Below are 12,837 nucleotides of genomic sequence, written 5' to 3' on the forward strand. Positions count from 1 at the left end.
ACTAATAAATATAAAATTAGGAGTGAGTTACTCTATTTATACATCGTATAGCGATAAGAGCTGTTCTTTAGATAAAATTTCGTTTTTAGTATTCTTCGTGTTATTACAATTAGAATGTAATGTCGATTTTTCCAAATATTTCATTGGTGTCGTAAACATTATTGTCTGTTTTATGTTTCAGATTCACAATAATACAGCAGCTCTTAGAAACGGTAACGCAACTGTTACAAAATGTCTCCTCCAAATAATTAAACGATGTAGCTAAATCTAAAAACGAGAAAAGAAGAGGAAGAAAACGCGTTTATTAGTTATGATAAAGAATGCAAATATACTGTCGTTTGTTGATTTATCAATGCGTTAATTAAGACTTTGTTATTATAATTATTTTACATATAACAAGCCGATCTTGATCTAGTCAATGTATATAATTTGCTGTGTGTACACTATCACTTATATTTTGCCGCTATTATAAGATTCAAAATTGCGTGCGTTGGACGCAGGTCGCAAGCCGCAAGTCTCGCAATCAGATACAATCGCAGTTGAGGGTGTAAATTCAAAGTGTATACAATGAACGTGAGAGAAGAGTTTTACTGCAGTAGTGTAGTCATAAAATAGTATTTTGTGAAACTCTTGCTGCGATTCCATAAATAACTCTCCCGTTCCGTAAAAAAATTAGATTTGCATGTAATTACATTGTCTGAATATGTTACTCTATACTCCTTATCTGCGACTAAGATATTTTGAGAGATTTTACATAGAAAAAAAGGAATACTGATATCTTCATATCAAACATATAATTCTTAAAACTATATATGTTACATCTCAAAATATTATCAAAAATTTAAATATTTTATAAATTATTCTACTAAAGAGAATAATTCTTATTAATTTTAAAGTTATTTAATTTTTATTCCTAATTCTTATTTAAAATCGTGTTTTGTAGTATTTATTTGCGAATTTGACAGAAAATAGCATTCCAAATTAAATTAAATTTTTATCTATTTTAATAAAACTTTAACAGATATAGTGTACAGTTTATTTACATTTATTTACCCACTTAAAAATTATTTACTTAAACTGCAGCAAAATGAAATCATCTTCAGCACATAAGCTATTATAAATCAAATTTTTGTTTGTTTTTTTTTTAGATGGATTGATTTCATAAAACATCAGATATTTGCAATCAAAATTTTTATTGTTATTTGTGAGATAAAAGAAAATGAACCTACAAAAAAAATCTGCTATTATTGAATTTTTTCAATAATGACTTTTAGCTATTGTATGGAAAAAATCCTTAAGTAATTTATCAAATTATTTAGAGAATTTCTTTAAAAAAATCTAAATAACTTACGTTACAAAACTTAAGTACTTAATGTATTTTAATTTTTAAATTTAAATTTTTGTAAGAAAAAATTGTTCTTAAATTAAAACAAGAGCTTAATGCTTAAAATTAAGTGTATGAAAAATGTCTAAATTTCTAAATGTTAAATAAACTTACTGTATTTAAATAGATATATTTACGTACAATGCTAATAAAAATTATGTATCTCTCAAGTAAAGACTGCGCATCAGAAACGAAGAAGTTTGTTAATAATTAAAAACAGAAGTAGGTTCTCTTTTTAGGTTGCTATTTAACATAGTTACATTTTTACTTACATAAGTGTATTTACGATTTGTGTCCTCCGACCTATGGTGCAAAAGACATGTTATACTGACGATATGTAATTAGCGAGATTAAATAAGTCAAAGATATCTTTCGTCGATTACAACTGTACATGTCAGCAAAATCTTTCGAAAAATGCCTATATCAACATTATTGTTAATTTGTACAGGATATACAGAATAACAATCGATAGTAGTGATATATTCTTGAATGAATTTATAGAAACGATTTTTCCTTAATATAAAATGGATTTGTATAAACATTAAATCTCTTGGACATTTTAACTAAATTTTCTATAAAAAATATTATTTCTGAATTAACAATAAAATAAAAGTTTAACGCATACTCAAATTGGATTCATAAAAAGTACTTAAGTTTGTAAATGTTAAACGAGCAGTTTTTAAAACAACGCACAAACAAGATAATTTAACCATTACGGAAAAATCGACTTAAAATTCTTGAAAAAATGCATTTCTACTATTAATCTTTCATGAAACATTAACTCTACAATTTATAAATTCTCTGCAGAATTTATTTTATTTTAATTTATGGACACATATCGGCGCAATATTATGACAAAGTAATTTCACGTTCTCGAGTTCGAGAAATAAGATGTAAACGGGGAATAGGTGGTGTGTAAGCTAAGATTGAATAGTGTATAAATATCTAGCATATCTCGTGACATAGATAGGAATTATATTTTTCTCTGGATGTTAATCGGTAATTGTTACCGTGTATAAAATTACGTTTTTAATAGTCTAGATTGTTTTATTTTCGTCTTCAAATAAGAGGCAGAATTAAGTAACGTTGAAGAGTGACCATTTTTGTGGCCATTGGTTGCGTTCAACGAAATAAAAATTTAATTCTGATCCTACTGAGACGCTTTTCAGTATTCTTGAACTAAAACATCTTTCTTATGTGTTTAATTTTTACATATTTCCTTTAAAATATGTAATGCGATGTTATGATAACAGTATGTAATAAATTTCTTGTTGAGAAATTATAAGTTAATAATTTTAATCACGCAGAAAATAAAATTTACGTTGTGTCTTGTACTTATGTTCGTTGCATATCTTGTTATAAAATAATAAATTGCTTCAGGCTCTAATATTTCTATAGCCCTTAATGTTTTATTCTTATCCTTTCTTAATTTATAAATATATAAATACAAAGCACAATTAACTGTGCACAATTAGTTGAAAGTTATAATTTCTTTTCTATTATGTAAGTTTTCTGTGAATTTGTCACGAATAGAATGAGAAATATATAAAAAGACTCAATAATAATCCAAATTGCAAATCCTGATTGTAATTAGCACAAAGAATAATCAATAAATGGTTGTCATGAATAATTTTGTAACATATTTTTTAAACATTTTAAGCATCCATTTATGTTTATTTAACACATATATTAAATAGAAATATAAATTTTTTTTAAATGGCAGAAATACCCATCACTTTACAAATTATAAGTACTAATTAGTATTATATATGCATATATATATATATATATATATCAAGGATAATTTGCAATTGTAATATTTTATACATACATAAGATATATTTATGTAAAAGTTCAAAGCTTCGAAGTTTGAAGTTTATTATTATTTCGAAGATTTAACAATACAAAATTTAAAATTTTTTGAATCTTTGAATATTCAAAATTGTCAAAAGTAAGCCCTAGTATAATTTTTAAATAGATTAAAACATTTTGAATTTTAAATATATTTCCTTTTTGCATCAAGTTTTCTTACCTTCAGCTGACAACGTTCATTTTCCAACGTAAAATACAAAACCAAATTCAAAATAATTTTTGTTATTAGATTCATAGATTTCTTTTTCATATTATTTTTATTGCAATATAAACATAAATAACATAGATTAATATGAATAATATATGTTTTTAATTTTTACCGATAACAGATTAAAAGGATGTTTTCTCATTTATTTTAGTTAACTTATCGACTGGATAGAAATGTCACAATCTTAACCTTCTCCGCTTCGGCAAGTGTTGGTCAGTGTTAATTTTCACAGTTGTCATTGTTTACCAGGTAACCATTTTTTGCTTTGCTCCATTTTTACAAATAAATCATTGTGATAATACAATTTAACAAGTTACGACGTGGAATAATTCACAATATGTGAAACAACAGAATGTTTTTTTCAACAGTTGTGCTTTTATAGGTTATGTACAGTTGTACACAATGTACAGTTTTAATGGAAAAAAGGGAGAAAATGAGGAAAAGAATAAATTGTTAATGTAAGAAATTAGCATAGAGCGTAATGGACAGAAGAATAAAATATTCTTCATACTTACACATTTAATTTTTACATGTTTATAGCTAGTCTTTTTAATAGTAACAGGCTATAACTTTTATCAATTTTTCAATTATTTGCTCATAAACGTTAGCATCTAAAGCATTAATTACAAGAATTAAGCTAAAAAATCAAATAAAATATTACAAAAGTTTCTCCACTTTTTTAAACTTATTTTTGTACACATATGAAGAACGTTATTACATTTACTCTCAATTAACTCCTTTTTAATGTACATTACAAATTACATTTTCATAATTTACAATCAAAAGTCATCTTCTTCATACATCTTTTGTATATATTTCGAATTCGTGATGCATAAAATTATTTATTGAATTTAAATGTAAATAAGTTAAGTACACTAATGTGGATTTTAGTATCATACATAGAAAAAAAATTGGAAAAGCTTTCAATTGACTCTCTCATTGCTTCTATTTAACGTTATTAATATAAAAAATTAAATTTGCAGTTTTTTTTAAGATACCACTAGCATAGATTTTATAAAAAAAAGGTGGAATTTTGTCAACCCTGTCTACAATGTTCCTGCTCTTCTCATCAGTCAGCAATTATACCTTACGTGTGCCATAAGGTCTATTGCCTCACATCTGTTTCGAATGAGATCTTGTCCTTTTGACTTCAATTCGTTCGTTTTCCTCTGGCTACATAGTACGGATCGTATGCTGCGAAGATTTCATCAAGTGTCCCGCGTCGATCTCTCGGTGACAGTTGTTCGTCCGACAACCAGTTCTCGATAATGTCACAGTTATTGTTGTTACATCTAGACGTCCTCATTAATAGCATTCTCAGAAGACCCTCCTCGATCGGAAGAGTCATCATTTTAGCGTAACTCTCATCATTGTTCGCATATCGTGAATTCGACATCAGGGAGAAGTTGTCCTTTTCGAAATCTTGCGGCGCTTTCTTACCACGGGAAATAATGTAAGGTTCACTTTGGCTCAGGCGCTCTAAAATATCACTGTGCTTATCTCTTCGCTCTAAAGACAGTGATTCTCGAATTTTCTTTTCAATATTTTTTAACCATTCGTCTTGTTGATACTGTAACTTAACGAGCTTGCAGTTTTTGCAAACATTTCGTTTCTCTCGATTTCTTGAGATCTTTGTTTCGGAGTTTTTCGAATTGGATTCACTTGTTAATTGTGAATCTCCTATGTGATCTTTATTACTTTCAAATTTATCTTCTTCATTCTTCGTCTCCTCTTTGGTTTCCAATTTCATACCAGGTATATTCTGTTTATATGTTTCATTTTTTTCAACATCTGTCTTAGAATTTGCATCATCTTTATAGATGCCGTAGAGTTCTTGATTCTTTGATAATATTGATCTTTTGTTTCTTTTATTAATAACATAATGACTTTTGTTATTGTTGAATTTCTCAACTTGAGCGATTTTTGCAATTTTGCTGCTGCCATTTTCAATATCATTGGAAATATCTTTGCGCTGTATTTCCTGTTTTTCTTCAACAAAATCTGTCATTATATCGTTTGCGGAGATTTGATTCTCATTTATAGATTTGGATCCACGTAATAATCTTTTTGCTAAATTCTTTACATTTTTTCCATAGTTTTCAATAAAGATTGTATCTTTCGTCGTTCCATCTTTCGATATAGTATTGATTTCAGAATTTTTTTTGCTTCTATTTTTTATTTCGATAGTTGATGTGTTATTTATAACTCTGTCCATATCTTGAAGAAAATTATAGTAATTTCTTTCCTTTATCTGACTGTCCTTTTCATCGACTTCACTCTGAGATCCTTCGTTCGTCATGATTCTTCGTTCGTCAGATCTTCTTACTCGAATTTTTATCGGCAGTCCTTTCTCTTTGTTTAGATATTCGAGAGTTGCCTTGTAATCCTCGATCATTTTGCTCAATTGTTCTGGGTCCTCAATTCTGAAAATTTTCTTTCCTCGTGTCAATATGTAAGGATCGCCATTGTCCGCGTGATGAGAAGAGTCTATATAGTCGACATCGATATCAACCCACCTTGGCTCCTCCACGTAGAATGGTTGTTGAATCTGCCAACCTTGATTGTGCGTATTACCATTTTTTCTTGAACAGTCTTCTTGTATGTCCGATTGTAGATTGCTTGCATTCTCATCTTCTTGTATGCCGATGGAGATTAAAACTCTCGGCTTAGCACTGTTAACTTTTGGCTTATTGGAAGATAAATCTCTCTGTGAAAATTGCGCCAAATCATGCTGCCTGCAATGAAATTATATATTATATCTAATTATATATATATATATATATATGTGTGTGTGTGTGTGTGTGTGTGTGTGTGTGTGTGTTTGTGTGTGTGTGTGTGTCGTTATATTTTAAATATTTTAGCAAAACAATAATTTTCATGAGTAATTTGCCGCATTAATTTCAATTCGATCTTTTCTAATTTTTTATGAAAATTTTATTATTACATATACACCATTTTTAGTATTACGTTGGTAAAGAATTAAATTACAAATTTTAAACAAAAATGGAATATAATTAAAGATGAATAGGATTATTAAGGATATTTCGTTATCTTTTTACGATTATCAAACGTATATTACACGATTCTTTACTTTTATATGCTGTGTGAATTTCCGATATTTGATTTTTGTAACAGTATTATAAAGTTAGAAATTCAGATATGTGTATAAATATCGATTTTATTAATTATTGCTAAGTTACCTGATGACAGCCATTGGTAACTTTCTTGACTCACTAATAAATCGTGTGTCCGAAATTCGAGGAAATTGTCTGCTGTCATCATAACTTAAAGACTCCTCCACTTTGGAAGAAATATCTTTCCATGGTATTCGCTTTACTTTTCTATTCCATAGTTGCTTGTCGCAAAGCCATGTTGTCTTCATTCTTGGATGATTTTCCATCTTAAAGTAAAATTATTTTTAATATGTATATTTTGTAACATTTATTATTTTATCTTTGATTAAGAATCTTTTTTTAACAGTTAATTATTAATTATTAAATCTTAATAAAACACAAAAGCATACGAGAACAATTGTAATATATTACTCTACAATAAATCAATTATAAACGATATTTTATTTACCAGAATATTTTCAGACACTGCTATTGATATTGCTAGCAAGATTATGGCTAGTAATATTTTCTTCATTGCTGAAAGATAAAAAATTTAATTTTTACGTAGTTTACATTTTTACTCAACATTTTAATTTAACACAATGTGTAAAAAAGTCATGATAGTTATGTCACAGCAATCTTATCATTCTAAGAGTTTCTATTTATAGTAATAGTATATAAAAAATATTTAATGTTGTTATAGTGTCTAAACAGTTATCCAATTAATAAATTATATAAATATCGATTATGAGGAGATCTAATTTTGTTCTATTCTATTTTGTTAATTATTGCGTATGAAAAGGTATACAAAGTATTTTGTTACATTCAGTTAATGATAAGTTATTTTGAAATTCTAATATAGAAATTTTCTAACAAATAATTTAAAAAAAATTTTCAATTGATTTTACCAAATTAGCATCTTATGCGTTGTACAGACATAAAATGTATATTAATTAGAGATTTAACATTAAAAAAAAATTGCTAATAGCTTTGCAATTGTAATTGACATATGTTTTGGGCTATTATTATCGAAATGGATTTTCAATCGATAAATATTTGTTGATAAAAATAGTGAAAATTATAATTGCTTATCTTGTCTTGTCTTGGCTTGACTTTTCTTAAAGAAACTGTTAATTAAGAGTCTTAAAAAGTATCTCTAGTTGAATTGTTTATAATATAATTGAAAATCACAATTTGTTGAAGAGTTACAAATTGCGAAAAAATTCACTGCTTTCTAAGCTAATTATTGGCATTCCTTACCTGTTGCGTTGTTCACCTGTTGGCGAGCGTTTTCGACGTTTACGAGTTTTCCGACTAGAATGGCGGTGAGCCGACTCTTGCCCAGATATTTATGTCCACTGGACGAAACTCCCGTGGGCCATCCCGTTGCGGTCGAAGGATTAGGCGGATTGCATGGGGAATTCGTTCACCTGGCGCGGATGCCCTCGCCAATCTACTCCGCCAACGAACGCAAACATCCTGACGTCCACGTCTCCTCGAGTCGTCGTCATAACGTTATGATACTTATTGTTAGAAATATTATCGGTGCGAGAGAGGTAGTAGTCATAGAAGCAGCGCGGCAGAAAAAACTTACCCTGTTTTCTGTCCCGAGGGCACGTGGCAAACCCGAGGTTCGCAGTAGACGTAGTGTGTGATTGACTGACGTAGATATCTTCACGGTTGCACGAAAACACGACGGTGAATTCCAAATTGATTAAACGTTTCGTTGAATTGCATAGGATAAATCAGCAGGATTTGATAATTTAACAAATAATTAATTACATTAGGCGTAAGCGAAATGATTGTGACTTTTTTGTATATCCCTTTGGTCTTTTATTTTCAAATTTATCTTAATTGTGGAAAAATCTTTATACATAAAATTACATACAAAATCTTAGTATCCTTACACTGAGATAAAAAAATAGTTGCAGTAATTGATAATATTACTGTAATTTATAGTCATTTTCGGACTCAATCATATTTTTATAGTTATTCAACAATATAAATTAGTTTGTTTAAACTAGTTATTATTACACATAATATAGTAATAATTACTATAAAAATTATATTTTTAACTATAATTATTTTACTGCAATTATAGTTGAAATTGTTACATATTTTTACTCATTGTATTTTTATATTTGTAATTTCTAAACGTTATGCGTAATTTTTAGGTGCAAGAAGCGGAGCTAGTGTGAATACGAACTAACAAGTTAACAAAAATGGTATGAACTTGCAAGAATGCATTACGACGCATAAGTTTTTTTGTTCTTATACTATCTTGAATAAATAAAATATTGCTAAACAGAGCAAATGTATAAGCTTTTAGGATATGTAAAATATGTATATATTTGTGTTTTTTTAATTTATTCTAATTTTTTAATATATCTTTTAAAGAATTTAAATTATTTGTTATTAATAAACAATTGAACATACATATTACAATTAATTTTAACATCTCTAAATCTACTTATTTTATATAGAGATTCAGATTTCTCGGCGATGGCGATTGTCCAGACTGGTTGCTGGCGGAAATTAATACGCTTTCACGAATGGTATTGTTTTATTTTATTTCTCTCTATGGATTATGTTTCTATACAATACTTGTAATAATGTTATGTTAGAATTCTTGATATAATAATTATATAACAATATAATTAACATAAAATATCTTAATATTTCTTTTCTTACACAAGGAATGATATTGGGATATTAAAGAAAAGAGTCGTTTAACATTTTGTTTCTAGACTTCAATTAAAATGAAAATGCTAGGTCAAGCAGTGGCTAAATATTTGACCGAAGGGGAACTTGATGTAAGTTCAAATCGCGATCTGTCGCTAAAAATAATTCGGTTTGATAATTCTTTATTTTTATTGCCTACATTAATATAAAGTCAATTTTCTATTTCATGTATACAATAATTCTCTTTAATTGAATTATCTGTACACAATTTTTTTAGGAGGAAAAAGTAAAAAAAATCACGCAAGACACCAAACTTGGTGCGTGTAACTTCATATTACTACTTCATAATTACCAAATTAAATGACGCAATAAATAGTTAATAAGGGAAAAGAAAATATAGGCATCTATCTTATTTAGATGTAAGCGACGCGAAGGCAATGGTAGCTGCCCTCGAATTAATATTCACGTCTTCCGCCCGATATGGCGTTTCCGCCGCTGACTTGAGCAGCGAACTGCAACAATTGGGACTTCCACGAGAACATAGTACAGCTGTAGCGAGGCTTCATACAGATCACTGTTCCCAAATCACGATTGTTCTTTCATCTCAATCTTTAAGAGGTGTAAACTCTAGATTTTTATAAGACTAATTTGAAAAATATGTATGGAATAAGATAACAATTTTTGAAAAAATCTTAGCTGATCAAAATCTGTTAAAACTATATTTTTATATTTATTATTTCTGACAATATTTTATTTATTGAATGTTTTGGTTTACGCAAAAATTTACTTGCAACTTTTACATTTTAGTCAATCGCTTATCCTCTATCGAAGTTCTACCTTGCGACAGCTCGTCGCCTGTTTCTGCCATAACATTAAAACTGAAGAAAATAGATGGAAAAGAGGAAGATACCACTATAAATATATCTAAAGATGATGTGCAAATGTTATTAAAGGGTATAAAAATTTAGTTTTAAAAAATTTGTAGCAGTGGCTAGTAGCTTTTTTTCTGAGATTACTTTATTATAAGAAATCTATTATGAATTTTCAACTTGGTTATACATTTTATAACCAAAGATGTTTTTTTTTTTCAGAATTGAAAAGAGCACGTGCGCTAATGGAAAATCTGTGAAATATTAAATAGAATAACAATAGTTGCATTATTTTGTAATATAATTATTACTGATTTACTAATGTGAAAATATTTGCTATTTATAAATGAACATGCCTTATTGAAAGTAAAATTTTATTCTTTTCAGGCCCTTCTAATTTCTGTTTCCTAAATTGATCAGAGGAATTGAGGAAAATCAAGCGCAGATTAAGCTGATCATCGAATAATTTACTTTTATTCTCTTAGTAAATGAATATACAAAGTTTACATTTAGTTTAGTGGTTTATATGATGCATTGAATAATATTGATACGTTATGACGATAATAATGTCGCAGTTAATAATCACGCTTGTCATTCTTCCCTCTGCCTTTGTTGCGTTTATACACGTATTTGAGCACGATGTGTTCAAAGAGAACATATTGAATCTAAAGTATCGAAGTTAAAGCGTGCGCAAAGAATAATGCAGAATCATTCAAAATTCGAATTTTCCATCCATATATTAATCTTCATTCTTTTACTTTTTTTCGATCCGCTGTGAGGCCGCATTTCGAAGATACACATCCAATTGAACGAAATCATGATGATATGAAGAAACGAACATTTTGTAGACGAAGGGAGGAGAAAACATGTTTAAATAAACAAAAACAAGAAACTTTAGGCCAGCATGGATTTCTCGGAAAAAAATTGTCATGAAGCTGAATTCGAGCTTTGAGCTGGAAAATGAACTGTAACAATGAAAACATTTTCCTCGATCGCAATCAATGAAAAGTCGATTCTTTGACGAAAAAACGAAGTTTGTTGGCGAATATTTTGGACATCGTGCTCCGTGAATTCTTTTAGGGCGCGCGCAAAGCGGTAGCGTTTATTAATCGTTAAATTCGAATAAATACCAAAGCTAATCTAATCAGTCTTTATACAATTATTCGTACACACATTCGCTGTATATGTGTCAGTCTCTCGCTCGTGCTCTCTCATACATGCATTCACGCACACACTCTTTTTTGCGGTTTTCTTCACTTGACGCAACTCTTAATTATTTACAAGTGTTTCGGAGGAGCCGTCGATATAATGACACATTGATTAAGCGCTCTCTCTCGCGGTTATACACACGTTCCTGGGACGCGCTCTTTGGAGGGTTCTGATCGGTTCTTTTTTCAATGCTCTTGCTGAGATGGAACCAAGAATTTCGCGCGATCAATGATTAAATAATAAGAAAAAAAAGGTTTTGATTAGCCGATTTCTCTCGCTCTCTTCTCTTTCTCTCGACCGTGAAATTCTCTACTTCGTTACCTCAACTCTATGCAGACAACTTTATGTAAAATATTAAAATGTTTAAATAAATTCTAAGGTTTATATATATATATATATATATATATATATATATATATATATAAAAGGACAGTAAGTAAAAGCAACTGATTTTGGCTTTTTGAAATAACAAGTAAAAACTATTTTTCCAAATAGTAAAAACTATTTTTACTTGTTACTTTGGGAATCAAAATCGACCCATGTTATCTATTTCTTTCTTACTCTGATTTTAGTATATTTAATTTTATATGTCTGAATGTCATCATTTTTCCCTTCTAAATAAATAAAAGCCTATATAAAATTAGAGAACATTGATTAAAAATTAAAAATGTCTTTAATTTAGGACGAGTATATGACAAATAAGGATGAGAAATATAACGATTCGATTTTGCTGTTAAGTAACTTAGAAATTTACACAATATTATAGTTAATGTCACTTTCGCTATTAGATTGAGGTACAAGAAATTCAGGGCTATGTGTCACATGGCAATAGAGATTTTGCTCCTTGCTTCCGAAACGCTTCCGGTGCGGAGCTTTCCTTGATTGCATTACATGATCACACCTACGTCTAGGTTCTAGCTGGATCTAAAACGAATTGGAGTACGATCGCTGACGCTAGACGGTAAAAAAATATTCCTGCGAGAGGTAATTTTTCTTTTGTCTCGTCACCGCGCTCGTTTCTTGCGAATGTCGACTATTATCTGATATTTTAATTTCACGCAAGTGTAACGAAGCAAAATCATCGTCGAGAATGGAGCAGGCATCCCTACAAAACATTTACAGTTAATTAGGCGTAGAAATAAATAAATTTGTGTGTGTGTGTGTGTGTGTATGCGCGCGCGCGCGCGTGCAAGAAATGAATATGAATAAAATAAGGAATAAATTTTGTTCATATATATAGAATACTTTAAAGAAAAGAATATAAAATTATATGAACGTAATTTTTTTGTCAAATCTTTTTTTAATTTTTCTTTTTTTCTTTGTGAATAAGTTCTCTATTTAATTTCAAATAAACGACGATGTATGCATTTAATTCCAGAATTTAAATTTAATTTTATGAAAAAGATTCGATTGTCTCTAGAACACACTCTAGAATGTAAATTCGCGAAAATATTATGTCTTGAATACGATTTCGAGATACGTGCCCCATTGTTAACAATT

At 29.1% G+C, this 12,837-nt stretch overlaps 3 protein-coding genes across 9 annotated transcripts in view; 2 read left to right on the forward strand and 1 right to left on the reverse strand.

The window, feature by feature from the left end:
• Window positions 1–2,781, forward strand: part of LOC105833215 (tachykinins) — a 53,581-nt gene extending 50,800 nt beyond the window's left edge. For all 4 annotated transcript variants that reach the window (XM_028192281.2, XM_012674771.3, XM_012674773.3 and 1 more), the window contains one exon: window positions 182–2,781. In XM_028192281.2, the coding sequence (XP_028048082.1) occupies window positions 182–192 (11 nt within the window). In that variant the 3' untranslated portion in view covers window positions 193–2,781. The remainder of the gene's footprint in view (window positions 1–181) is intronic.
• A 728-nt stretch (window positions 2,782–3,509) lies between these two features.
• Window positions 3,510–11,013, forward strand: LOC105833217 (COMM domain-containing protein 4). Of its 3 annotated transcripts, XM_012674778.3 has the most exons (9): window positions 3,514–3,713; window positions 8,752–8,802; window positions 9,061–9,132; window positions 9,325–9,390; window positions 9,537–9,576; window positions 9,677–9,877; window positions 10,067–10,213; window positions 10,351–10,423; window positions 10,516–11,013. In XM_012674778.3, the coding sequence occupies exons 2-8, from the start codon at window positions 8,800–8,802 to the stop codon at window positions 10,386–10,388; spliced, it is 567 nt and encodes a 188-aa protein (XP_012530232.1). In that variant the 5' UTR covers window positions 3,514–3,713; window positions 8,752–8,799; the 3' UTR covers window positions 10,389–10,423; window positions 10,516–11,013. The 3 variants fall into 3 exon arrangements, with proteins under 3 accessions (XP_028048084.1, XP_012530232.1, XP_012530231.1); XM_012674777.3 differs by lacking the exon at window positions 10,516–11,013 and having other exon boundaries at window positions 3,516–3,713; window positions 10,351–10,495; XM_028192283.2 differs by lacking the exons at window positions 9,325–9,390; window positions 10,516–11,013 and having other exon boundaries at window positions 3,510–3,713; window positions 10,351–10,495.
• Window positions 4,188–7,962, reverse strand: LOC105833216. Of its 2 annotated transcripts, XM_012674776.3 has the most exons (5): window positions 7,838–7,962; window positions 7,047–7,114; window positions 6,665–6,864; window positions 5,981–6,199; window positions 4,188–5,887 (listed from the first exon to the last, which is right to left on the reverse strand). In XM_012674776.3, exons 2-5 carry the CDS (start codon window positions 7,110–7,112, stop codon window positions 4,615–4,617), a joined length of 1,758 nt encoding a protein of 585 aa, XP_012530230.1. In that variant the 5' UTR covers window positions 7,113–7,114; window positions 7,838–7,962; the 3' UTR covers window positions 4,188–4,614. The 2 variants fall into 2 exon arrangements, with proteins under 2 accessions (XP_012530230.1, XP_012530228.1); XM_012674774.3 differs by having other exon boundaries at window positions 4,188–6,199.
• Window positions 11,014–12,837: the final 1,824 nt, after the last annotated feature.

The sequence above is a fragment of the Monomorium pharaonis genome, chromosome 1 (genome assembly GCF_013373865.1).
Source record: "Monomorium pharaonis isolate MP-MQ-018 chromosome 1, ASM1337386v2, whole genome shotgun sequence".
Taxonomy (NCBI): domain Eukaryota; kingdom Metazoa; phylum Arthropoda; class Insecta; order Hymenoptera; family Formicidae; genus Monomorium; species Monomorium pharaonis.